Source organism: Epinephelus fuscoguttatus, linkage group LG8 (genome assembly GCF_011397635.1).
Source record: "Epinephelus fuscoguttatus linkage group LG8, E.fuscoguttatus.final_Chr_v1".
Classification (NCBI taxonomy): Eukaryota; Metazoa; Chordata; class Actinopteri; order Perciformes; family Serranidae; genus Epinephelus; species Epinephelus fuscoguttatus.
Window position 1 is genome coordinate 44,889,406 of NC_064759.1, and position 27,313 is coordinate 44,916,718.

The window sequence follows — 27,313 nt, forward strand, 5'->3', positions numbered from 1 at the left end:
TGTCTCCTTCAGCACAAAGTTCACCTCTTTGTCTCTGAACTCTGGCTGTATGTGTGTAGTTGTAGTAGTTGTAGTTAAAATTGTATGGCTTTAGGGCATGGTTCAGGTTTTATCAAGAGTTGGCTGGCCCCTCGTCTGAGTCTGGCCTCCCTCTGCCCCCTGCAGCGGGGTTATTGTTGTTGGAGGCAGGGTAGTAGTCCTCAGGGGGCGGGGCTTGTGGCCCTGGGGCGGTGGGGGCCGTCCGAGTCCGGAAGGCAGACAGTCCGATTGGCAGAGCAAGGGGCAGGGAGGCAGAGCCAAATTGAGAGGCCTCCATGGAAGACACTGCCCCCAGGTGGTGCAGCCCTAGGGACACGCCCACATCCATGCTGTCACTCATCTGGGGCGAGGATCCCTGCTGGCCCCCCCCTCCACCAATGCCAGTCTGTCCGCCCTGCCGCAGGCCACGCCCACCATTCCCATGGTGGGAGTAGGTTGGGTGTGGGTGGTGAGGCGGGTCCAGGAAGTGGCGCTGGTGTTGTTGGGAGGCAGCCGGCTTGTGGAGCAGCAACTGGGTGTATGCTGGGTCCTGACCCCCACCTCCACCATCACTGCCTGGCCACATCCTCATCTGCTGCTGGGAGGGAGCCTGGTGGAGAGAGTAGGGGACACAGAGGTGAGATGCTGTGCTCTAATGGAGGGACATGAATTTTTTACGCAGAGATCGTGCTATAGAGTCGCTACGAAGTGCCTTCTTCCTTTGCTTTTTTACACAGAACCAAAAGAGAGCATCATGCCATGATTTTAGATAGCACGCCAGCATTGTGGAATCAAAAGAGGCATGACGGGCGCCAGTGGCTCAGTAGTAGAGCAGGCGCCCCATGTACAAGGCTGTTGCTGCAGCGGCCTGGGTTCGGCTCCGGCCTGTGGCCCTTAGCTGCATGTCACTCCCTCTCTCGAAGTGAAATGCTGCCTTGAGGAGGCAGTTTAAAAGGGACTACATTATGCATCTGTTGTCTCTAGTCTCAGATTTAGAGCAGGTGGAGAACAGCAAACTAAAATCAAAGTTCAGAATACTTTTAGGGGTTAGCTGTAGGGTTGGGAATCTCTCTGAGATAGACAATTCGATACGTATCTAGATACACGGGTTATGATACAATTCAAAAACGATATATTTTTAATACAGAACGATTCAATACAATTCTACAGTTAACATTTGTTGATGTAGACATTAATCATACATTATAAAATAAAGAAGCCAATTCTATAAAAGTGACATTCTTACAGTATTTTCAAATTTGTAAAAGACCACATCCCCAAGCATTGTTGCTGTATGGCAAGGCTGCTCCCTGGTTTATCCAACCAGCATTAGCTTCTGTTCCTCATCTCCACTGGTCAAGCTGGCGCTGATGTTTACATCCATTATCGTTGTCAGTAATGCCTGCTATGGAGCATGCCGCCGGCTCTCGTGTTGTTTTAGAGATGCAAACTGTTAAAGCCAGTCAACCGATTGCTAGTCTCGCGATAACCGATCCATGACTCTACAATCGATTCATCTAAGGATTCATGGCTGATTCGTATCGATTGAGGAGGCTGCTACCGACGTAGCCGTATCTCTCGCTTGTCAAACCGGATATCCGGTCGTATCGGTTAATTGTTCCCAACCCTAGTTAGCAGCAGTGCTGTCGATCATGACTGCTCAAGAATTTCACTACTGCATCTATATCAACTAGGACAATAAATCCTTTAAAACACACACCTGAACAATACAAAGATCAACTAGAATTACTGCCTTGCAGCTGTATATTCTGGCAAGCAATCAAGTTGCAGTTTACAAGGTGGACACCCAAGATTAGAGTCACCAAACGTCTCCCCTTCTGTATGAGACATGACATTAAGTAGTGGCCAGAAAAGTGTTTTATGCAAAATATTATGATGTCGTAGTGAAGTTGACCTTTGACCTTTTGGATATAAAATGTCATCAGTTAATAATTTTATCCTATGAGGCATTTGTGTGAAATTTTGTCATAATTAGTTGTATGAACTCCTGAGTTATTGCCAAAACTGTGTTGCGTGAGGTCACAGTGACCTTGACTCAAAGTGACCCAAAATTTTGTATTGTCACGATACCAAAATTTCTTACCATGATTCAATACCTTGAAAATAATCAATATTTCAAATGATTTTCATATGATTTTCAATACCACTAGGAATAATAAACATTGAGGTCACTCCTCTATCCTCTATCACTTGACCTGGAAATCAATTGAGACTCGCCATTTTGTAGGATGTCTCAATTCGATTCTGATTCGAAAACAACTTTATTTATGAGACATTCTGATTGTTGTTTAAAAACCTATTTCAGAGTAAATTAATCAAACATAAGTATTTCCACAAATACACACGGACCACACAAAACCTAAAAAAACTACATCTACCTTTCTTAAAATTCAGCACCAAAGAGCCATTCTCCCCCAGTGAGCACAGAACCTGCCTAACAGCCCACACATCTCTAAAACCATTCAAATTATTGGTCAGTTTATAAAATGCATATTCGACCCTCAGACGAGCTGCCACCAAACCCTTCAGACAAAGCACTGCATCAGTCCAGCCCACTCCAACAAGTTTATTTTTCTGGCTTTTCCAAATCGCTAATTTAGCATTTGCAAAAATGAGATTCATTAAAACTAGAATCTGCCTTCTCATTGGAGTGTATTTTGGCCCAAGGATAAAGAGGGGCATAGAAAAAATCCCGTCTCAATTCGTTAAATACGCTTGGAGGAATCGAGGAGTTGAGGAGAGAGGAGGCTTTCAGAGGGAAGGGAAGCGAGGATACACGAGTGCAGCTTTTGCAGAAGTCTTTTACTGACTGACACACCCCCCTGATTGGATATCAGTTATTGATTGGACAGTGCAGCACTGCAGCTGATCAGACTGATCTGATACATCACAACATCACTTGAGTTTCATACTGAGGGAAGACAGATAAGAGATTAAACTCAAATGTATCACTCCCAAGTTTTTTATTTTATTTGTTTTCTGATTCACCATCGAGAAAAATTATTAGAAAAACTGTTCTCTTCAAGATCAGTTATTTCCCTCATCAACTTTTATTATGGATACAAGTCAGAGAGTCTGTCTGTCGGCAAGAAACACTTTTTACATCAGTGATCGTCATTTCCATTCAGTCACACTGAGCGTCGGGTTGATGACGGTCTCACAGCTCTCTGGACCCACTCCAATGATTATTGCCACAGTGTATTGCCCTCGCAAACCCAACAAGGAGTTTTTAAATGACTTTGCTGCATTTCTGACTCGCTTGTTTTAACTCTCTCTCAATTTAATACTTCTGGGGGATTTTAATATCCATATGGACAATGTCAGTAACCCTTTTACCAGAGATTTTACATCTTGTCTGGACAGTTTCAGTCTGCAGCAATATACTAACTTCCCAACACATTCAAAAGGACACGCTCTGGATTTAATCTGTTGCTCTGGTTTTGTTCCTGTTGACTGCAAGGCAGACACTGTTCCCGAAACTAGGCGAAACTAATTGCCCCACTGGGGACAAATAAAGCAATTGATTGATTGATTGATTGATTGATTGATTGACTGATTGACTGATTGATTGATTCTCTGACCATATGCTGTTATCCTTCAATGTCAATATACCACTTTCCAAAACCAATCCCCCACGTACTATGTCTTTTCTGTAATATCAAGGACATTAATTTGGACACTCTCTCTGCCAGTATTACCTGTCTTCCCAGTACAGGCAGTCTTCCCACCCCGGATGAACTGGTTTCTCACTATAACAACAATCTTCATGATCTCCTAAATAACCTGGCTCCACTCAAAACTAGATCTGTAACTTTTACCTGCTCTTCACCCTGGTTTACACCCACTCTCAGACTTCTTAAAGCTAAAGGTCGCCAACTTGAACGCCTCTATAGAAAGACTGGTCTCACTGTCCATAAGGAAATGTATTATAATCATATCTCTCATTATAAAGACTGTATCAAGACCCTCTTCCAACTGTTCTAGTCAAAGCCACTGTTTCCTCTGTGGCCCCTCTCATCACACACAATATTCCACTCCTCTATCAGCACTGTAACTGCTCCCTCACCTCTCAAATCTGCTGCTGTTACTCCTATACTGAAGAAGCCTGGTGCAGATCCCAATAACCTCAGTAATTTCTGCCTTATTTCCAACCTTCCATTCTCTCAAAAATTCTTGAAAAAACTGTTGCCTCTCAGCTCCATGCCCATCTCTCTTGCAATAATCTTTATGAACAATTCCAGTCTGGTTTCCACCCTTCCCACTTTACTGAAACCGCATTGCTTAAAATCACCAATGATCTCCTGGCAGCTGATTCTGGTCTATTATCCATCCGCATTCTGCTTGTTCTGAGTGCGGCCTTCGACACCATCTGACACACCATCCTCCTGAACAGACTTCATGCTATTGGCATCACACATACACCCCTTGACTGGTTTAAATCTTACCTCTCTGGCCGCATTCAGTTCATTCAGCTGAAATCATTTACCTTGCATCCCCTCCCAGTCTTCACAGGTGTGCCCCAGGACTCTGTCCTCTATCCTGGCCCCTGCTATTCATCATCTACTTACTCTCCCTTGGTCACATTCTCCATAAAAACCACATTAATTTCCACTGCTACGCGGATGACACCCAGCTCTACATCTCCTCCAAACCTGATTCCACCCTCCCACCCTCATTCCTTACTGACTGCCTTCATGAAATAAAGTCCTGGTTCACATGCAATTTCCTCAAATTAAACAGTGATACAACAGAAATGTTACTAATCTGCACTAAATGCACTCTAGCCAAAACCCACAGTTTCACCATATCGATCGACAATTCTTCCATCCTACCCTCCCCTCAGGTAAAGAGTCTGGGTGTCATCCACGACAGCACGCTTTCCTTCTCATCCCACATTAACAACATTACCCGGTCAGCCTACTTTCATCTCCGCAATATCAACCTTCTATGTAGGGGTGTCCCTGACTAAGAATTTTCATAGTGGAATCTGATTTGACAGATTTTTCCTTTAGCTGACTAATCGTTGAACCATGTTGTTTTCCCCCTCATTGATTAATGAGCTCATTTGCGTCAGTCTCCGCTCCAGAGAAAAGAGCTAAAACACCCAAATAGACAAATTTAATTCTTCAGTTGGCATAATAAGATAATAATAATAAAAGTAAAAGGGTTATCATTTTATCTTTATCTTTATCTTTATTCCTTTCACTTCATCAAGGTATGATGCTCTAGATGAGCGCAGACGCACTGCCCGGCCGGAGATAGCCCTCCATTCCGAAACACCGCCGTTCTGAACCACCCCCACTCTGAAACCCCCCTACTGCGAAACTGATTTTCAAGTCCATATCTTGTCTCCTGCGTCAAACACTGCCGCCTGCTCTCCGGCCACACTCGCACAATTCTGAAATTCGTTGTACTACAAAAGCTTGAAATGAATGTTCAACTCATTGTTTTTTATTGAAAATATGTCACTGTCTTCATTTATTATGTATAATTTCGCTAGCAGCAAACACATTTAAAAGGAGATGCTTGTCAAGTCTTTTTACATGCGCTGTCCGTGGTGCTGAAATCCCCACTCCCGGCCACACTCCACAGACAGACTAGTGATAATAAATAAATAAAAAATCAGAGTCTATCAAGAAAACAATCAGCGGTGAAATTCGTTTCAAGACACTTCAGGTAAACGAATAATCCTTCAAAAAAGTTTGATTTGAGAGCACATACCTCCTCCAAAGTGTTTGTTTATGCATTCCGCCACAGTAAATCACCGTAGGCCTTGATGCTGCTCTGATGGTCCTGCAGCGCACTCACTCACCTCAGCTTATTTGGATCGAGCAACTGGGTGATTTATTCATGCGTAGTAATGATTATGCCTACTGATTAAACACGCGTCATTTTCAATTTTTTATTAACAGAAATTAGGCTGATGTTTGTATCCAAATAGGCTATATATCATGAATTACTAGAAAACAAATACATTCTATGTCAAATCAAGATGTTCAGCAGCAGTGAGCACCCCCATATAGTCAGAATGGTACAGTCCTGTTTCATAACCACATTTTGTGACGATACGACAGCGAGAATGGCAGTCAAATCAGACTTCTCCGATTCGAATCACTGAATCATCAACTATTCGGGGTCACGCCTACTTCTATGCCCCTCCCTCACACCTCAGACCGCTACCATACTGGTTCACAGTCTTGTCACTTCCCGGCTTGACTGCTGCAACTCCCTCCTGTTTGGTCTCCCCCAGAAAATCCTCCATAAACTGCAGATGGTTCAGAATTCCACTGCCCGTATTATCACTAGGACCTCATCCACCTGTCATATCACACCCATCTTACAGCAGCTCCACTAGCTCCCCATCACCTACTGCATCCACTACAAGATTCTACTTCTAAGCTACAAGGCCATCCACAACCTCGCTCCTCCGTGCCTCTCTGACCTCCTTCCTATTACCATACCTGCTTGCACCCTCAGATCCTTTCCTTTTATTCACCTCACTGCCCTATCCGTTCGCCTCAGTACATTCACTACAGAGCATTCAGCCGCTTTGCTCCCCAACTCTGGAATTCACTACCCCCTGACCCCGAAATATTGATTCACTCCCACACTTTAAATCCAGGCTGAAAACTCACCTGTTCAGGCTTTCCTACTCTCTTTGAGTGGGTAAGCTTGAACAGATGTTTTGTTTATGTCTGTTTTGTCTGCTTTTTAAACTGATATTTGTTTGTTTGTTTGTTTGTTTGTTTGTTGTTAAATGTTTAATTATCTTGTACTTTGTATTTTATTGGATTTTACTCTGTATTTTACTCTGTAAGGCGACCTTGAGTGTCATGAAAGACGCCCAGAAATAAAATGTATTATTATTATTATTATCATTATTATTATTATGAGTTACAGAATTTTAATTTTCCATGAAACTTTTGGCATAATAAATCATTTCCAGTGTTCAAAGACACTATAATCAGATTCCGGGTTATTAAATAATGAATTATCAATCAGAATATCAATAAATACAGATGCAAATAATGAACAGATCTAAATCATATATGCAAGTGTGACTGAGCAGGACACAGTACGTATAATAAAAACAGAACGCAGATTGTTGTTCATGTGCAGGTGATTGTTAAACAGAGAGAAAACACTACTACGCTACTGAGAACAGGATCTGTATCTTTATCATATATGTATATATACATATATATATATATATATATATATATATATATATATATATATACGTATATGTGGCAGCGGGGTGTGGTTGAGTTGCCGGCTGCTGGAGGAGGGAGGGGGAGTGTCTCAGCCGGCGATCAGACAGCTGGACAGAATCAGGTAATCACGGTAAAAACATAAAAGCATGCTGGTAACTTGGTTCTGGTTCTCTCTTGCAGTAGGCTGGGTCTGGAAGAGAGTGGACAGTAGGGCCAGCGAGAGAGAGAGAGAGAGAGAGAGAGAGCGAGAGAGCGAGCCGGAGCTGGAACCAGCTCGTGTGTATATGCGTGTGCTTTGTAACAGAAGATAATAAATACTGTACAGCGTTAAATCGTCTGCCTTCCCTCTGTACCCGACCGTGTGAGTGCGCGACATCACAATACATAAATATATATACATATATATACATCAATATACATATACACATATATATAGACACTTAAGAGGTAAAGATGTTTCATTCCTCTATAGTCATATTTTCTCGTTTATTCTCTCCTCGCGTCTCATCCTTGCATCTCTCCCCCGTGTATTAGGAGGGCAGAGCTAAGGCGCGAGAATGAGACGCAAGTGAGGGAAACATGGATGCGATGAACCCCAAGTGCACGTCTGTGAAAAATTTGAGGATATTCCCTCAAGGCGATCCTGAGATACTGTGTTCCTAAGAATGGGATAGACATCTATACATACAGGCACACAAACCCAATAACATAACACCTCTTGTCATGGCTGTCACCAGCACGGAAGCATAAAAAGAATGACAAAAATAGGAACACAGTGCTGCAGTGGTTCCATCGGCTAGATGCTGTTTCAGGCCTTTGGCTTGTGCTAATCAATGTCAGTGCTACTTCTTCTACTTTTGTCTGTTCCACACCTGCTCACTTCACTCACCTACCAGACAGACCATGATAATTATGAGGTCATCCCACCATCACCCTTTTAATGACGCATACTCAAAACGCCACCAGAGGATGTTGTTTCAGTTTGCTGGGTTTGGAGATCAGAGCTGTACATGTCACTCTGTGTTCCATGTTAATATAATATCTTAGATAGAATCCAATACAGGACATGACTCAAAGCAGGCATAGTGGAGTGTATGAAAAGCTTGTCGGTGATGTGGTGCTGAGTGTACCTGAGGGCTGGTCATCTCATAGTCTGAATGTGTAACAGCAGAGTTGTAGTAGCGGTTACTGTATCGGTAGTTGCGGTTGTCATTGGAAGAACCACTGGAGCCACCTGGAAATAAAACAGACCCATATCAAACTCACACCACGGTCAGCTGCATCCATACTTTGTAGAGACACAGATCATTTATTTTGTCTAATTTGGTTTGTCATAGTTTCGAACACTGCCTCAACTATAATGGGCCAGAGCTAAGCTTTCTGACTTCTCCCAAACAGACCAGAAGGTTTAATGATGGACACAGATGCACTGACAGCCTGGCTGATGTGTCATCCTGCAGGGTATGTGGACCCAACACAGAAAATGTGTTTCCCACTTACTGACTGCAAGTCCTGCTGCATTCAATTGCAGCTTTATTTCTCCTCCCTGGTGTCGCATCATAGACTGTACAAAGATGGATGATGCACCTCCACTTCCTCCCACGGTACAAAAATGAAGCCAAAATATCCCAGACACAGCTGCTGCCATCTTGTGCTTGTGCAATTGGAGCCAGAATCTGTGCAGCAGTGTTCTCCACAGTGTGGAGTTCCTGCCCGAACACCTGTCCAACCAATTGCAAGCACCGCTGCTGATGATGAACACGCTGATTGGCACACACAGCTGTAAATAAGGACCTCAAACCCCTCCCTTTTTAAGAGCATCAAATGACAAATTGAAACCAAACTTATCAGAACATAGTGATAAGAACTATCCAAAATGACAGGAACCATCTCTGGGAAAAATGTATGTGACATGTACTCTGAGTTTTTAGTTTGGCTCACTAACATGGAGAGGGTGTGATTAATGACCTATATTGCAGCTAGCCACCAGGAGGCAATCCAGATGTTTTGGCTTCACTTTTGGGGAGCTGTCATACTGTCCATCTTTATATACAGTCACACTGAGCCCACCAAGTGAAGGCTGGATAAGCATTATTAGTCAACACATTCGGACAGAAAAGACATCTTACATCACAATGTGATGCAAATATCTCCTTTTCTTCTTTATCATTTATACACGTGCCTTTTGTCTGCTATTGGTTGGTCACCATGGCACCACAAAAACAGCATAAATGAAGTGCACCAGGGAATAGTCCTGTGGACACAGTGTTTGCAGGCCATCAGACTGCCCTCCCTGAGGTTAAAATGCAATCCTCTCATCTCTGTTTGGCTCATGCCAGCTCATACTATTGTACTATTTATAAAGATGGATGTGATTCTGGCATAGTCAGATCAAAGTGAAGAAGCTCCCTTGAGACATGCTCAACGAGGTTTCTCAGGCAGGAAGTTCAAGCTCCATCTTCTCCTCTCAGCTACTTCACTAAACAACATGGATGTTAGTGACATTTGAAGGAGAAACATTCCCCCTCTTCTCTTTCCATGGCACCTGTGACAACCTGACCCTTTTTCTTACACATCGTTGGGGTAAATGAAGAACTTAAAAATCCAGCACAATTCATTCCTCTAGAGGGTTAACCATTTTCACGGAGGTGGAAATGTGTTGGAGGAGAGGAGGAAGAGCTGGTGTAGGAAGAGTCAGAGTGTGTGTTGAGTTTGTGGAGCAAGAGGTGTGTTTTTTTTTTTTTTTTACCAGAGCTAGAAACAGAGCTAGTGGTGGAGGTTGAATGGGAGTGGTCCATGGCAGGAGAGGTGGATGTAGATGAACTGGTGTTGGTTCCTTCATCTGTCGTCTTCTTGAAGAAATTGTGCTGCAGGGCGTAGAATGGCGTGATACGGCTTTTAGGGTCATAGTCCAGCATGCGCAGGATCAGGTCTGAAAGAGGACAAATGATGGTGATGAGATTTTGTAGCAGCCACAGGAAAAGTGAAGCTACAACACCACTGCTGGCAAAGAGTCCAGAGGCACAAGTATCTACCTCATAGATTAGGATTTTTTTTTTTGTAGTTCTGTCTAAGCCCAGGCAGACAGCACTATCTAGTACCAGCTCCATGTTAGCAATGCTTGCTGAGGTGCATGGTAAAAATGCAACTGATCAAGCTTATTACTTTATTAACAGCTGTTGTGTTTTGGCTCTTTACTGGGTAAAGATGTGATGATGTGGCTCCTTTGTATTGTGTTTTTTTTAATGTTAACTCTTGCTGCACAACAAATCTCCCTGAGGGGACAATAAAGAAACCTAACCTAACCTAACCTAAAAAAGAAAGAGGTCAGTCATTGTTGGTACTTTCATCTCACCCCTTTGTGGGGCTGTTGGAACAAATTTCAGGAGTGGAATATATATCAAATAGTAAAAAAAGACTTATTTAATTACTAGTAAAAAAAAGTATGTTGTTAATTTTTTTTTTAAATAAATGTGTTGCCACTGCGTCCTAACAGAGAGCAATATACGAGTATCGTGTCGCATTTGGACATTCTCTGTCTGCACTGAATGCAGTGAATATGCACTTCTGTTATGACATGTAAAGAGAGGATGTATCTATGAGATGAGCTCTCAGATTAGACTGGAGACGTAAACATTTAAAAGATGGGTGAGCAGCCTACTCGCTATCTTCTTATGCTTGTACTTTTAAAACATAAAACACATATTTTATATTGTGATATTTACTGGAAATGACCACAGCCAACTACTAGTTAGTTGTTATTAGTGATGGTCATTAACCAGAAACCCTTAGCTCCCTGCCAATCTTTTTCCAGCCAGCTGCCACCTTTTTTAGGTTTTTGTTGTGAAATGAGGAGGTATCCTGCTATGTTTCCCATCTAAATAATAAAACATAAACCCTCACCAGGCCAAAATAATCTTTCTTTTTTAAATGCCAAAATTACACCAAATATCCATTCATTTTGGAAATCAGTGATTTGTGGTTGTGGGGGAGTCTTTACTACATTTTGCTCTCATTAACAGTGGTAACAGCTAGTTTCTCTCCTCTCTGTTTCACCTGCCCACACACGGAGCAGTGCTGCAGCAGAGCACAGGAGAGGAGAGACAGGTAAAGGGAACATTACTTCAGTTGATGACAACTCATTACGTTATGTGCAATAAAAGCAAGTGCCATAAGCTTCACCTAAAAATGGTGACTAGCAACAAACAACTGTTTGGTCTATGAGCCTTGACAGTTATTATTAAGCCAAATATTAATGCTGTGTTAGTGCCAAGCCATGCTTTATGTGTCGAGGAGTTCATTTAATTAATAGTAATAATAATATTGCAATGAAACATTTGATTTTACACCCCTAGTAATTATACAGACTAGCAATACTATAACTACTACTACTACTACTACTAGCAGTAATAATAATAATAATAATTATTATTATTATAGGCTAAAGCTAATCACTAATATTCTAATAGAATTTGAATATTCAAAATAATAAGGAATGGATTGGGATATTGGAGGAAGATTGACAGCTCTGATAATTTGACACAAAAACATCATTCAAACAATGAGTTTTAGATGATGTGTGCTTCTGTGTAAACATATTATAAAGCACTGGTTGCCAACCTTTTTCCTTTAGGGACCCCTTTTCTATCATTGAGCAAACTGAAGACCCCTGACTAAGGGACATATTTTATGGATATTTCATATTATATTTAATGCACAACAATAAAAGTACAGAACAACTGATGAATTGTACAATTAACCCAAAGAGGGAATGCAATAACTACAAGCTTTGTGAATAAAGCTTGTGTGCAAGTCTTCACTGTGCCTGTATCCTGTGAGATTTCTTTTCAAGTTTAGATCTTGAATACTAATCTAAAATCTAAAAAACAATTACATTTAGTTTTCTTCACAGAAATTAAAAAATGCTGAGATATAGGCCCACTTCACATTGTCTAAACAAGTTTTCTTTCACTACTTAAAACAGCCCCTGTGAGGCTTTGGCGACCCCTAGTGGGGGTTAGGACCCCCAGTTTGGGAGCCAGTGCTCAAAACAATCTTACTCAGATACTCTTGCTTGGGGTTGGGTATCATTTGAATTTTATCGATTCTAGTTCTACTCGAGTCCAAGTTTCAATTCCAATGTTTGGAGTAAAAAAAAAAGTCAACTGTTTTAATAACAAAAATATCCTTTAAGTGTTAACTAAACATTCACAAAGTAAATAAAAATGTATGATCCACACGCAGACATGCATTGGGCGCTTGAGTAGAGTACATCAAGTGGCATCCACATGAATGCCAGTCCCCAAGGTTTCCCAGCATTGTGTTGTAACAAGATGATTAGTGTTATACTCTTCACCCACCAGGGGTTTTAGTGTTATGGCTGATTGGTGTATATTACACTGGGGCAGCAGCAGTGACGCCCTGTGGTAGGCGGCCAACATTACAGAAGGAAACCCACACTCAAACTGCTGGAAGCAAAGTGCATTCAGTAGCAGTGCACATTGGTCATCTTTCCCTCTAATGCCAAAGTGAACAGTGTGTCACAGCTTGCTGTCTCTGGCACTACTACAGGTGCTTGGAATGTGCCGGTGCAGGCTGAGGCCGAAACACTTGGACTCAGAGACCGCAAGACATCAAACACGGTACACGGTTAACATCAATGCTATGCTGCCTTAAATGTTTAGTCAGATTTGACGTGCAAATTGACTTGCAGATAATGAACTCCCACTTGCATTGCACTTTGCCTTGTTGTCTTTTTCTTTTACAAGGTGAAGCCACACTTTTGACTGTTTTCCGCGGCCAATCTTTCACATTGTGACTGCTACTGTGACACACTAGTTTGAACAGGTCCTGACTCCTGGCAGATAAAAAAGCAGCTCTCACGGGTGTTTGAATAAGACTTCCAAAGAAAGTGTATGCATTATACATTAGAATGAATTCATCACGTGAGACATTAAGGTATGAGTAATTCCACCCTAGCCTTTATTAGTGAATTTACAGTATTTTGGAGAACAACTAAAGGGAAAAGTTTGGACATCATTTCCTGCGTCTTTTTCCCCCAGCTGTAAATGTTGCACATTGACATTGATGGATTCTCTAGAATGCAGCCTGCTACCAGCAAGTTCTCTGTTTGTAATGTTCATGTAGGTAATTTCCAAATATTCAGGGGACTTTTCATCATCACTGCCATATTGGCTGTATTTTAATCCATGTACAGACAACTGGGAACTATAAATATGACCCAGTCACTTTTGGTGTCTGTCCCTGCAGATCAATACAAACTGTTGGGTTACCTTTAAACTTCAGGTAGTCACAAGGGGCATGTCCTGGCTCCCCTGCCCTTCTCCCCCCTGGGCCCCCAGTCTCTACACCCAAAATCTCATGAAGACGCCGTGTGGCTGGGGGCTTATACTCCTGGAAAACACACATAAAACACACCAATATTTAGATACAGAAAAATATGACTTCAGGATCCTACATCAACTCCCATTACCACCATACACACGCAGTGAGGGACATGCAGATATTTGCACTTCCCATAAACTCATGGGGCCCTATTTAGATGGTCTGAAACGCGAAGCGCCAGGCGTGCGGCACATGGGCGTGTCCCAGTCACTTCCTAGTTAGACAGCGCGTTTTTAGACTGTGCGCCATGGTGGTGAGTCTAAAAGGGTTGGACTTACTCTGTGAATTAGTCATGGGTGTGTTTTGGGTGTATTATTCAATAAGCCAATCAGAGTGTCAACTCTCATTCCCTTTAAAAGAGGCGCGATTGGAGCGCATGGCGGAGAGCTAGTTAGATGGCGGACCTAGCAACTGGAAAGAGTGAGCGTTTCACAGCTGAGGAGACGGATCTCCTCGTGCGGGAGGTGAAGGCCCATCAGAACCAGATCTGCAGGGACAGCAGACAGGCACCCAAGCTCCCCGAGGTAAAGCAGGCGTGGGAACACTAATACAAGAAAGATCTTACTAAATATCTGTGGAACATTATTCAAACCTGTTTTCATCATATAACAGAGCACAGCTGTCAGGACTACGGCGGAGCTCCCCAAGGTGCTGATCCTGCAGCTAGGACCTGTTCAGCATTTTCTCCCCCACTCACGTTTGTTAATTGTTTTCGCATGTTTCCTAGAGCTGTGTTCTGCCTCTTATTTGCATGTGTGTCCTCTCTACACTCAGATGACAATATAATATAATGTAGCCTAGTATATAATGTAGCCTAGTATAACATGTTAAAATAAATGCAATGTGTGGGCTTTGGTTTTCAATCAAAAAAAATGATTGATTGGTCAGATAATTTCACAACTTCATTTGTCATTATTACAAATTATGATGATCATCATTACTGCGATTAGATCATTCTGATTAATGACTGACCATTAAGACGTGTTTCTGATAAATACTTTAATGTGCACAATAATAACCTTTCACATTGTAATCATATTTTTTTTATCTTTTGCATATGTGTGGCTGCTCCGTGTGTCTGAGCAGAGTGCACGCACGTTGTGCACCCGCCTAGAGACGCATATTACTAACTTGTTTAACAGTGAAATACTGCGCCGTTGACTTTAGACCAGGTTTTTGTTGGTCACTGGTGCATTTGCTTTTTACGTCATCTAACTAGCAACGTGCCACGACTGCGCCTGACCACTCCTCCTTTTTAGACCAACACACCCAGAGAAGCGCAAGTTCATTTGCTAGTTAGATGACGAGGGTGCAGGGCGTGAAAATGACAACTGCGCCTGCATCTAAATAGCAATGACACTTGCAACATGGATTATGCGCCCTCCGCCGTCCACTTTAGACCATCTAAATAGGGCCCATACTGTTTTAAATACTGTGGGTACACTTTTTTGTTTTGAACACATTGCTGGGGTTTCAAACTAATGGACACTGAGACTTTTGCTTCCACAAAAACAATAAAGGTGAATTAAAATGCACAACAAACCAATGTCCTAATAATCCACATACTTGGTTGTGGACAGTTCACTTATTCTTTCCCTTCAACAGGAACTAATTCCCAGTGAAAACTCCTATCTACTGTTTGCACAGTTGGAATTCGTACTCTTAACTTTTACACTGTTCACAACAACACATCTGCAACATCTAAACATCTTTTCAATTAAGTACTTCTCACTTTCACTCGAGACTTGTAATAGCAGCATGTGCTTCAGTTGGAGTAGAGCCACACATCACAGTGACTTCATTCACATGCTGCCCACTATTGTTTCACACTAAGAGGTATTTTGTTTACAAATGCAGCTGTTATGTATGTTGTTTACAATAACTGGTACAATTAACACATTTTATGGCTTTTACCTTTTTTATAGAATGGGTATTTCCAATGTCCAGCCCAGGGGCCAATTGTGGCCCGCAGACTAAATCTAAATGGGCCTCGGCTTGTCTTCTCAAAATATACCATATGATTGACACAATATTGGTTAATCAAGCAAGATCTTTTCACATTTTTTCCCATTTACCTCAGGATGGCTAGACTATCACAGTTTGTAGATATGCACCAAGTAGGAACTACCCAGGCAAAACTAATGTGTTTTCATAAACAGACAGCACACCAGCAAACAAAGAATTACCTAACACCAGATACTTCCTCCTGGGTAGCAGACATGGCCACAGCCAAGAAGCTTGAAGTTGACCATGAGCAGCGCAACTTTCAGGAGCAGTGGAAAGTGTAACACTTTTTTACTTTAAGATGAAACAGTTGTGTTTGTCATTTGTACGGGATTTTTTTTCTCGCATATGATTTAAGAAGCAACTGGCTCACAGGTATTTTCACCACATACTAATCTGCCCCCCATTCAAAAAAGACACCCCTGTTATAGACCAGTTGCAGAGTGACAGGAAAGGGGGAGAGAGAATGGGATGCCATGCAGCAAAGGACCACAGGTTGGAATTGAACTCAGGCTGCTGCTAAGCTATCAGCCTACATGAGGCACACACTCCACCTGGTGGGTTTGAGGTCACCCTAGCACACTGGATTCTTGAGCATCATGTCACCAGCAGCAGTTGGAAGACACAAGGCTGAAGGTGAAAGGTGACTTTTTTTTTTTAAATAAAAACTGTACATGCACGTGAAATTAAATACCTTCTTGATGTCCTTGTTCTTCTTCACTGTCCACAGGCCATCTGACAGCTTGTCAAAGTACTTCCTGGCTTTAGGAGCTGCATCCAGCATGTGGCTGGGTGGGACTCCCAGGACCTCCACAATCTTATTCATCTGGTCAACCTACACACACACACACACACACACACACACACACACACACACACACAATTAGTCTTTGTATTGTGTACATACATGTGGATTTAGTAAGTTGGATTTATACTTCTGCATTGAATCTGTGGCAACGCAGACCTCCTGTCTATTTCTGTAAGCTGAAAACCATTTCCCTCAGTGGACACAAAAATTCTATTTACTTTTGTTTCACAGATAAGAAACAATAAGTTGTGAAGACAACAAAGTCTCCAGCAGAGATAGTAAAGAAAAACTTAAGCTAGCTGCTAGATTAATTTATACTATGTAAAATGCCATAGCCTTGTGCTAATAACATTAGCATGTTGTATTTCTGGGGAAAACATGTCCAGCAAAAGACAAGCACTGTGTTTGTGAAGTTTGTGAGTTATAATGAAGCTGATTTGTGTACTTGTGTTTGAAATTATCACTATAAAGTCATGTTTAATGTGTGTTTTCAATCAGTCAAACTTTGCAGCCCTTTGCAGAAATCCGACTTCCAACTTATGTTTTGGAGATGTTACTACGGAGCGAACAGACATGCCACCGCGCAGGTATAAATGCTAACAACAGCATAGCCCTTTTGCGTAGGCTCTGTGTAAAGCCAGCTAAAGGTGAATATGTAGTTGCGCGTCAGTTCTATACACGACCTACGCCGTAGGTGTGGCATTGATTCTGTGCAGAAGTATAAATCCTGTTTTAAGGATTATTTATATTCCCTTTTCATACAAAAATATATACGTTAGTTTTAAATGTTTTAAATGTCCCCTGTCCTCATACTTCCATGCGTCCTTTATGATGGCACAGATACAGCCAATAAGTGGCAGTAGAAGACATAGACACAACAACAAACGAGGTGACAGTGGAGGAGGATGCACCTTTAAACAGAGGCCCCGTTGTAGACAGTGGTGGTTTATGCGGCCATTATATACATCCTGACGTGGATGGGAAATTCTTTTTATTATATTACCAATTCGTTCCGTCACCCCATTATTTAAATGTCTTGGTCTACATTCATACCTTGCTTGACCTATGCTACACTGCCTCCAGGATCTCATTTTGTCTGTATCTGTAAGCTTTCAGAAAACGTGCACGAAGGACAAAATGAACGCAGAGTGCGGACAAAAGGCTCCGTATGTCTCCATATCTAATGTTTAGCATAAATGAGCCCTTAAGGCAGAATTACAGTTGTGTGTCAGCTCTTTGTAGCAACATTCCACAAACATGCTGCTGCAACGCATCTCCTGAGTGTGAAAAGAATTCAGCTGAATCCATTCAGGATACTGACTCTGAGAGTGGAGGAGATACACAGAATCCCTGTATGTGCTCGTACACTCATACAAACCCTCTGACTATTTAAATCTGTGTCTTCCAGGGAACATGCAGAGGTGAGAGGGAAGAGATGTCAACAAGAAAAATATATGTGTTTTTATCAGTGATGTCTAATATTAGATAATTAGACTTAAATAAATAATAATAAATAGTATTTAACAATTCTACACTACCAGCTATGATGTTTTGTGACACACTTCACTTAGTGAATTGTCAAATGTAGCAGAAAAGTATACTGTGGCTCATGTCAGAGCTACAACCCAGCAAACAACAGCCTAACACCATGCTGGTTCAATTGAGAACGTGGATACAGGTTAATACTGAATCATCTTCCAGCCCTACTTAATTAATACATTTATGGTGCTATTGCTTTTACCTCATTGGAACCACTGAAGAGAGGCTCTCCTGTATGCATCTCCACCAGGATGCATCCCAGAGACCACATGTCGATGGCCAGGTCATATGGCATTCCCAACAGGACCTCAGGAGAGCGGTAAAACCTGCTCTGGATGTACTGATAGATCTGAGAGGAAGTGGAGAAGAGTTCAGTGACTCAACACCTATATGTGTTACACCCTGAAGCTTTTCTTTCTATCTGCTCATGTCTAACCTATTCACCTATGCTGCAGAGCAAATGTTGCATCAGTAACAGCTCTAAAGCACTCATCATTTATAGGTTGAACAAAGATGAAGTCAAATGACTCTTGTGCCAGTGTGTTGCCTGTGGTTTCAGTAGCTGCCCACTGTTAGGAGCGGCAGTATAGCCAGTCAACCACACTCTGTTACTGCTGTTCAGGAAATTAACCCTTCACACAAAAGCTCACCTGACTACACAGCAGGTACATTAAACATTGCTGACAATGTAAGGTTAATTAACTGACAGAAATGCAGAATTTTAGATTGCATTAACTCTAAAAAGATCAAATGACATTATAAAAAAACCCTCATCAATGTTTGACTTCAGTGTTTACTGAGACATACATGAATGTTACATTATTCATCTTTCTTTCATTTATTCTCTAAACCCTCATGATGAGGGTCACCAGGAAGCACATGTAAGAGGCAATTATAATTAATTATTTTATAGGAAGTTCACTAATAAATGTCCTCTATTTGGGAGGTGCATGTGTTTTAACATTTGTGTGGATGCTGCCCACCCTCTGTCCAAGCTGGCAGGAGGATCCAAAGTCAACTATCTTGATGGCAGATCTCTTGGGGTTACACAGCAGGATGTTCTCTGGTTTCAGGTCGCAGTGGATGATTGACAGCTCTGGAGTGGCCAGGAATAATAACGCTGTGGACAAAAAAGACCATCATTCTTACTTTTATCATCTGGAACATCCTCTTCACTGGTTATATCTGATGATAACTGAAATAGTATGTACATCCATCAGCCACAATATTAAAACCACCAGCTGGTGAAGTGTGTTACAATGCAATGCTCTGCTGGGAAACCTTGGGTCCTGGCATTAATGTGGATGCCACTTAATGCACTCCACCCACCCAAACACCATTACAGGGCAAATACGCCCCCTCATGGCAACAGCACTCCCTGATGGCAGTGTTTCCCCCAGCAGGGCAATGGACCATGCCATACTGCAGAAACTGCTGAGGAATGACCCGAGGAACATGACACAGAGCTGGTGGCGTAACCCTAGCCTCCGAAATCCCTAGATCCCAATCTGATTGATCCTCTGTGGGATGTGCTGGCACCCCACCTCACAACCCACAGGACTCAAAGGATGCATCCCAAAACCCTGGTGCCAGACACCACAGGACAGCCCCAGAGGTCCTGTGTTCATGCCTCAACGGGCCAGCGCCAAGTCCGCCCCCCGTGGATCAGGGGTACCCTGGGGGTATCCGCACATCCCACAGATGATCGATCAGACTGGGGTCTGGGGAATTTGAAGGCCAGGGTGATACCGTAAGTTCTTTGTCACGTTCCTCTGGTCATTACTGGGCAGTGTTTTTGTGGTGTGGCATGGTAAATTGTCCTGCTGGGGGGCCACTGCCATTAGGGAGTGTCGCTGACATGAGGAGGTGTACTTGGTTTGCAGCAGTGTTTGAAAAGATAGAGGACATCAGGTGGCATCATCATGAATGCCAGGACCAAAGGCTTCCCAGTCTCTTGAGCTTGCTCTCTCTCTCTCTCTGACTTTCTCTCTCTCTCTCTCTGTCTATCTCTCTCTCTCTCTGTCTATCTCTATCTCTCTCTGAGTTTATATATGTATATATATGAAAACCTGCATTTATGGTATAAGCAACTGTCAAAGACCATCCTGACTACCTTTTCCACAATTATTAATTATGTCCTTAGTCTTACTGAATGGCAATTGATCTACAATATTTTTCCTTGCCTGATTTTTTCATCTACTTGGGGGCAGACAACAAGCTACAAATCACATGTGACATTAGTGTTTCCATGCACCCACCTGTACAGAGCTGCTGTGCAAATTTCCTGGTGAGGTTGAGAGAGACTCCTCTAAAGTTGGTGTTCCTCAGCAAATCGTACAGGTTGTAGCTCAACAACTCAAACACCAAACAGAGATGATTCCTAAACATAAAGTGACGCTTCAGGTGGACTGCACAGAGACAGATTGACAGACAAACACACACGGAGACAGAGGGGAGACAACGAGAAAGGTTAAGCGATAAACTCAAACAAGGAAAAGGTCAGCCAACAGAGTACTGGGCAACATTAAAATCATTTCTTGTCACATTTTCCTTAAAAATTCCAAACAGATGTACAGTATATACCATTTAAATTCCCAAAGCTCCTGAGTTATTACATTTTGTGTCAAAGATGAGATAAATGGTCATCAAATGTGCTCTGTCATAATTCATTCTGATTTGGAATTCACACTAGAGGTGACTGGAGACCTCAGTTATCCAACACTGATTCAAACAACTCAGCCTTTATGTTGTATCATCGTGGTATGTGCTCACCTATTCAAACAGAATTTTCAAACTAACTTCATCTGCATTACTTCTTTTTTTTGTCAGAGAAACTCTATGTCCCTTACTAGCTTTTTTTGAGCTTTCAGTAACATCACATAGTCTTCACTGGTGGATTAAAGTTTCTTAGTTGTCATTGAGATCGCTCACATGCCATCCCATGAGCTGGGTATATTATGCCAACACAACTCAACTGTTTTTTTGCTTTATAAGTCACATATTGCACATATCTTTTTATGTACCAATTAAATGAGTTGCTGAGGTTCTTTACTAGTTCCACAGAGTTAAATGTCACAAGTCAACATAATGAAGCAGTGGGTCCAGAGTGATGGTGAACATAAGCCCCCTTTCCACTTACATTTCCAGGAACTTTTATTTCCAGGAATTTATTTACCTAGGTAAAAGAATTCCTGGTGATCTGTGTGGTTTGCGTTTCCACCGCACCTCAAAGTTCAGGAAAATGTATTCAAAGCAGGCTGATGACGTAGATGATTCGGTCCGTGCCCTACATTTGGCTCCGCCAGCTTGTTGGCTGGTAACAGTGCTGGTGTAGGGAGTAAGGGCTGTTTGTCTCAGCCAGCAGCTAAGTTTAAAAGTATTTTACGATAAGTGTCAAACTAAGTTAGTCTACATACAGACAGCTGTCATTTGAGCTGATTAGTATGAATTTGCTATTAGCTGAACTAGCGTGCTGTCTAAATCAGCGTGTAAGACAAAACGTTAGTGACGGTGATTGAGAGACTGTGGACGGAGCATATTAAATATCGCTGTCTAAATGTTTACATGCTTGCAAAACACATGTATTGATAAATTATTGGCTTCTTACTCGCTAAGGTTTAATGTCACTCACAGTAACGAGTGTAGCTGCCGTCGAGTAATTTTTGAGTTTTCTTCACTTCGTGTTCACCGGTTACCGTGTCGTGTAGGTGTGTGAATGTGTGCGTATGTGGAGATCAGCGCCGGCACAGAGTGCAGAGCAGAGGCTGCAGGATGATAATGTATTAAACCAACATGTGTAAAAGTACCGATAAAAGAATCGATGTCGTTAGCGCTTATCAGTACTACGGTCTTTGATAATTTAGCCCTAGGGCTAATTTAGTACCGGGTTTTGGTGCCCATCCTTAATCAAAACACAAACGAAATGAAGCGTGTAGAAAATAAAGTTTGCAGCCAGGGGCGCCTCCAGAAATGTTTCATAGGGGTGGCCAGATGGGGCCACTTAAAATCTTGGGGTGGCACACCAAAACTAAAAGCCATAATTTCAGGATTTTATTATACTGTTGTAGTATATAGGCTAGTAAAAAACTATCAGAAAGACTTAAGGAAACGCCTACTGATATACTTTGGTTTATTGTGTTACATATAATGTTACTAATGATCTAATGTGCATAGACTAATAACAGTACAGTTAACCTTTTGAGTTCCACAATAATCTTGTTTTATTGTGTTATGTATATGTGTTAGGCGATTTATTGTTTTTAAAATAGGCTAGTTATCCTTTTCCTTAAAAAGACACATATACAGCTTAATTTAAAAGTGTACATTATTGTAATAAAAACCATTACTGGGAAAAAGCAGGTACTGGCAGATACAAACAGAAGCAAGTACAGAAATACTCATATCTTTGCTTTATGTGACAAGAATTTCCCACCAGGGAACAATAGTCTTTGATTCTGATTACCAGGCTATATAGTATGTGTGACAAACTCTCATATCTTTGCTTAATGTAATACAAAAAGAGTTAGATTTACAATTCTTGAAATTCCCAAAGGTCCGACCTAGTATTTGAATCCCATTAGTCTGCCCTCCCAAAAATCCAATAAAGTTACATTTCAGAGGGGACCAGGGAACTTCCCCCTTTCAGTAAATGCAGAGCAGCGGTACCACTAAACAGCTGCAATGTCTCTATGCACGGACTGTGAGGACAGTTGCGTTTATCTCATCGACAAGAAATCACATCATCTGCTATATGTGACATACATGCCCTTATTTGGATAACACATCCTGGTATTCCCCACACACAAGAAGATGTTTTAAGTAGGGGGCGCCGGGCTGCCAACTGAATGAATGAATGAGTGACATCATTGTATTTTTTTTTTCCTGCTGTATAGCGCATCTCACATCGCCACTCACTAGGCTGCTGACTGGCTGCCATAAGGTACACACAAATATAACATTAAGAAGTTCTAACAAATGCAAATTTTAGTACATTTTTTTCATAAGGAGGCCAACAGTAGAATTCATCACATGACAAAAGCAGACAAGAGGCCCGTTTCCACTGAAGAAGCTCCTGGTACTATTTGGGGGGCAGGAACTACTACAGGAACGTCCTCTCGCTCAGCCCTCTCAACCGCTGTGTCTCCACTGAGAGAGCGGAGTAGGAGGAAGGTTCCTGTAAAGTTACCGGGCTCTGGATGTGACGTAATCGTTGCGCGACCATTTTGACTGGGGCAACGTAGGGACGCCATTAGCTGTTAGCCCTTAGCGGTGTCTGTAATATTCAGTAACTCAATAAACGGTCCGTGATTTTTTTTTTTCCCAGCAGATGTCTTAGTTACAACGTGATTGAGCTGACTGGAGTAGTTTCATGTCGTATCTGACAACGGGAGGCTTTTAACGGATGACGATCCTGATGTTAGCTTTGCTGCTAGTGTTAACGTTAGCTGTCCCTGTCAGCTGCAGCCACTGATGCTTTCTAGACATCATGATTTTCCAAAACTGAATAAATACCACACATAGCAACACAAAACTGCTTTGCTAGCTCAATCATGTTGTAACTAAGATATCCGCTGGAAAAAATATTTTTTTCACGGACCGTTTATTGAGTTACTGAAGCTACGAATGAGCTAATCCTCGTCTAGTTTTAAAAATGCCGGCTATTTTGCCGCTTTCTGTTGACGTCACATCCCATCTTGAGTATATCCAATCAGCACCAAGTAATCCCCAAGCCCCAGCCAGGAGTTTCTCGGGGCCGTTCTGAGTACCTACTCCGAGGCAGGGACTTGTTTAGCCCCTGTAAAAGTTCCGGAACTCTGTCCTTCGGGGGTGGTTCCTGCGGTGGAGACACGCACCAACGGCCCCGGCCCCGTAGAATTACCCCGAAGTTCCTGCGATGGAAACAGGCCTAAGAACTACCTTAATTTGAGCACCGTCTTTGGTGCTGAAGATGTCTCCGAGGCTGTTACAGGCAGCGGTTATAACAAAATCACTTTAAGAGCTGTACTTGGTGCTGAAGATGCAAAAACAAACAAATGTCTATACTCAAAAACTCACTACCTCTGACATGACGAACCAAGACAGTGTACTTAGATAAAAAAAACAACATCAGCAGAAAAACAGAAGTCCTGCAAACCAACAGCAAGCAGCGATCACCATGGCCAAATAACGTTGCATATCTGTAACTAGAAAAGCACTTGGAGAGCGGAGACCTCCGCCAAGCAGCTCGGATTTCCCGGCTTTTTATTATTTTATCCACCTCACTTCAACCGATCACCACCAAAATTTTATCATCTGTTCCTTGTCCCATTGTCAACCTTTCCTGACAATTTCATCAAAATCCGTTCAGAACTTTTTGAGTTATTTTGCAGAAAAACAAAGAAACAGACAAACAAACAAACAGACCAATGCTGGTGAAAACATAACCTCCTTGGCAGAGGTAATAAAGAAATAAAAACAAGACAGCTGTTGGCAACTAACGCTGTTGCTGCTGCAGCTACTATTAGGCTACTACTACTGTTATCCAAACTAAATTAAAGGAAGCAAAGATTGTTTAACCTATAATTCCACATTATGTTGCCTTCTTTCCACAGCAAATAAATTATTTCCTTTTAACGAATGGCTTTGAGTGAAACGTCCGAGCCGGACGCTTGTTAATTTGAGTTTGATTTAATTTAATTACACTAAAGTTGTTGAGTTAAACTAACCATACGAGTCCTTTTCGTTTTTATACAATTTATTGCTGCATTTTGAAAGCAAAAAGAGTTATGTTTTTTTGGGGTTTCATGTTATATCTGGGGTTTCAGCTTGGCACTGTGAACTTGTGCCTCCCGTGACCTGCATGTAAATAACAACATACTGCAATAAGACAGTGGAAATCACTAATATAACCAGATAATTCTACATATTTGGACAATTTATCAGCCATCTAAAGTTTGGTGGATATGTTATCACAGGCCCAGGTTTTCTTGTGGTTGTCCTTACCAGTTGCCAGCGCTGCATTGTACAACTCTTGGTATTCAGAAACCAACATTATCAGCTTCTCCATCTTGTTGTCCTTCTGCCTCCTTAATGCCTGCCCCCTTCTATTTGATTGTTCAAAGTCAGGTGGTTACCACCAGAAGTTCAACACAGTGAACTCTATGCAGCACAACAAAATCTGTGCACATGGGTGACAACTGCTTCCCCTACCTTCCCCTTGTTGAAATGACCAAAGGCTGTGAGTTACTGCATGGTAGTGTGAAAGCCACTTAAGGTACCAGAGTGCATAGAAAAAAGCATTAAAATAGAGCTTGTTAATCAAAAAAGTGCTAGGGGAGGATCCCCTAGATCCCCTGACAGACTTCAGGGCTAAGCCCCAAATGTCCTCAAATCCTTGGAACGTCCCTGTGCACATGTGCGGGACTGGCCCCTGACCTCCTGCCATTTCGCAAAAGTAGCCCCCGGGCAATGCACGGTGAGTATCTTTGCAATACTGGTAGATGTGACACAATGAACACTTGGATCTCTCTTTGTTTGACCCAGTGTGGTATAAACAGAGCTGCACCTGTGAGGTTGTACATGTGTTTTATCTGATCCTGTACTCTCAAACCTCACTGTATTGTGTATGTGTGTGTGTGTGTGTGTGTGTGTGTGTGTGTGTGTGTGGTCCTTCTTACCTATGTAATATTTCATCTCAGTGTCATGCTTGTTCATGAGCTCCAGCAGGCGTAGTTCAATCTGTGCCTGGTTTAGAAATGCCTTCTTGTTCTTAATGATCTTTATGGCAACCCATTCCTGCTCGTGGTGGTCGTAGGCCTTCACCACCTGCAGACACACATCAACACAGTCTGTCATCTTCATTAGACAGGGACATAATGTGTCACAGGCTGTGCCCTGTCATGTTGAGTGAGGTACAGAATATGGTGGCAATTCACTGAGAAAAACTTGTAACTGACTTTAGGCACCGCTTGAGACATCAAACAAATCAACTGCAATTTGATGCCATTTGTACACACATGCATTGTTTGGTCTGTTGCTCAAATCAGACCATTTGAAGAAGAGATTGTTGAGAGGAGTGGTTCTTCATACTGATGGTGATGACAGCTCCAACTGTTTGTGTTTATAAGGAACCATGATGGTCTGAGGGGAAGATTTTAGAAACCAACAACAACTGTGGACTCAGTTTTCATGCTGGAATTTCTTTTGTTGACCTCACCTGTCCAAAGGAACCCTTCCCGATCAGTGAATCTATCTCATAGCGGTCCAGCCACTTTTCTCCATTTTTGACAATATAGTCATAGTTGTCGTCGTCATAGCCATCGTTGTACACTTTTCTCTCCTTCTTGGTGCTGCTGTCCTCTGGGGGGACCTGCTGGGCCCGCCGCTTCTTCTTAGTATAATACACCTGTGGATTGACACAACACATTAGGTTCCCAGCTCTGCCTCTAAAGAACCCCAAAGCACCTGTGTACTAGTAAGTATCATTATTTCAGCCTGCTTTTCTTTGGATGTTAAGGTTACATTACCAGTGGTTAAGGCTTAAGTGAGGAAACAGACATTTGTATTTGGAAGCTGTTTAACAGCAATTTTAGTGTGACTTTATTGAAAATATATGTTTTAGTATATTTTAATTCAGTGCTGAGCCAAAGCTGATTCTGTCAGGATGCTAATACTGAGTAGCATTTACTTAATGCCTCTTCTATACACCCCTGCTTCCAGCCCCAAACAGTAGAGCCCAAGGTGATAAACAGCAAAGTATTTCTGACATATGCCCCTTTCCACCAAAAGTAGTTTTGGTTAGTAAACAGTAGAAAGTAGCATGAAGGTCAGTGAAAACTTTAAGGTGGTTACTTCTTCTTGTGCGTCTCTTACTTATTCAGTCTCTCTTACAAACTCAATGCAGACTAATTTGGATTGATGTTTGAGCGCTTCTTGGGCAAGATGGCGGTATTTTGTGGTGGCATGTCATTGCATCTCCCTGATAAAGGGGCTAAAATCATTGCATTCACCTGGGTGTTGTATTGCATCAATGCTGATCAGAGCCAGAGCCAGTGAATACCCGTGACTGCTGCAGAGTCATTTGACCCAGGTGTGAATGCTGATTGTTACCTTTCCCGTTACATTAACAAGCCTGATGTAAGCGGGGTTTTTTGTACAGTGGAAAAGAGCCTAAAGCTTCATCTCAGGTTTGGCTTGATCCCAGCAAAATATGCAGATACTCTGAAAATCTAACAAAGACTTTAAATAAAACAAGAAAAGTCCAAGGACCAACACATACTTGTGTAAGTGCGTGTGCGTGTGTGTGTGTGTGTGTGTGTGTTTGTGG

General features: G+C 42.1%; 1 protein-coding gene across 3 annotated transcripts in view; it reads right to left on the reverse strand.

The window, feature by feature from the left end:
- Positions 1-27,313, reverse strand: part of dyrk1b (dual-specificity tyrosine-(Y)-phosphorylation regulated kinase 1B) — a 173,084-nt gene continuing 145,771 nt past the window's right edge. For all 3 annotated transcript variants that reach the window (XM_049583142.1, XM_049583143.1, XM_049583141.1), the window contains 10 exons: positions 26,204-26,392; positions 25,665-25,812; positions 20,268-20,417; positions 18,993-19,129; positions 18,212-18,358; positions 16,357-16,497; positions 13,547-13,667; positions 10,003-10,185; positions 8,384-8,487; positions 1-628 (listed from right to left, as the gene is read on the reverse strand). In XM_049583142.1, coding sequence (XP_049439099.1) covers positions 113-628; positions 8,384-8,487; positions 10,003-10,185; positions 13,547-13,667; positions 16,357-16,497; positions 18,212-18,358; positions 18,993-19,129; positions 20,268-20,417; positions 25,665-25,812; positions 26,204-26,392 — 1,836 coding nt within the window. In that variant the 3' untranslated portion in view covers positions 1-112. The remainder of the gene's footprint in view (positions 629-8,383; positions 8,488-10,002; positions 10,186-13,546; positions 13,668-16,356; positions 16,498-18,211; positions 18,359-18,992; positions 19,130-20,267; positions 20,418-25,664; positions 25,813-26,203; positions 26,393-27,313) is intronic.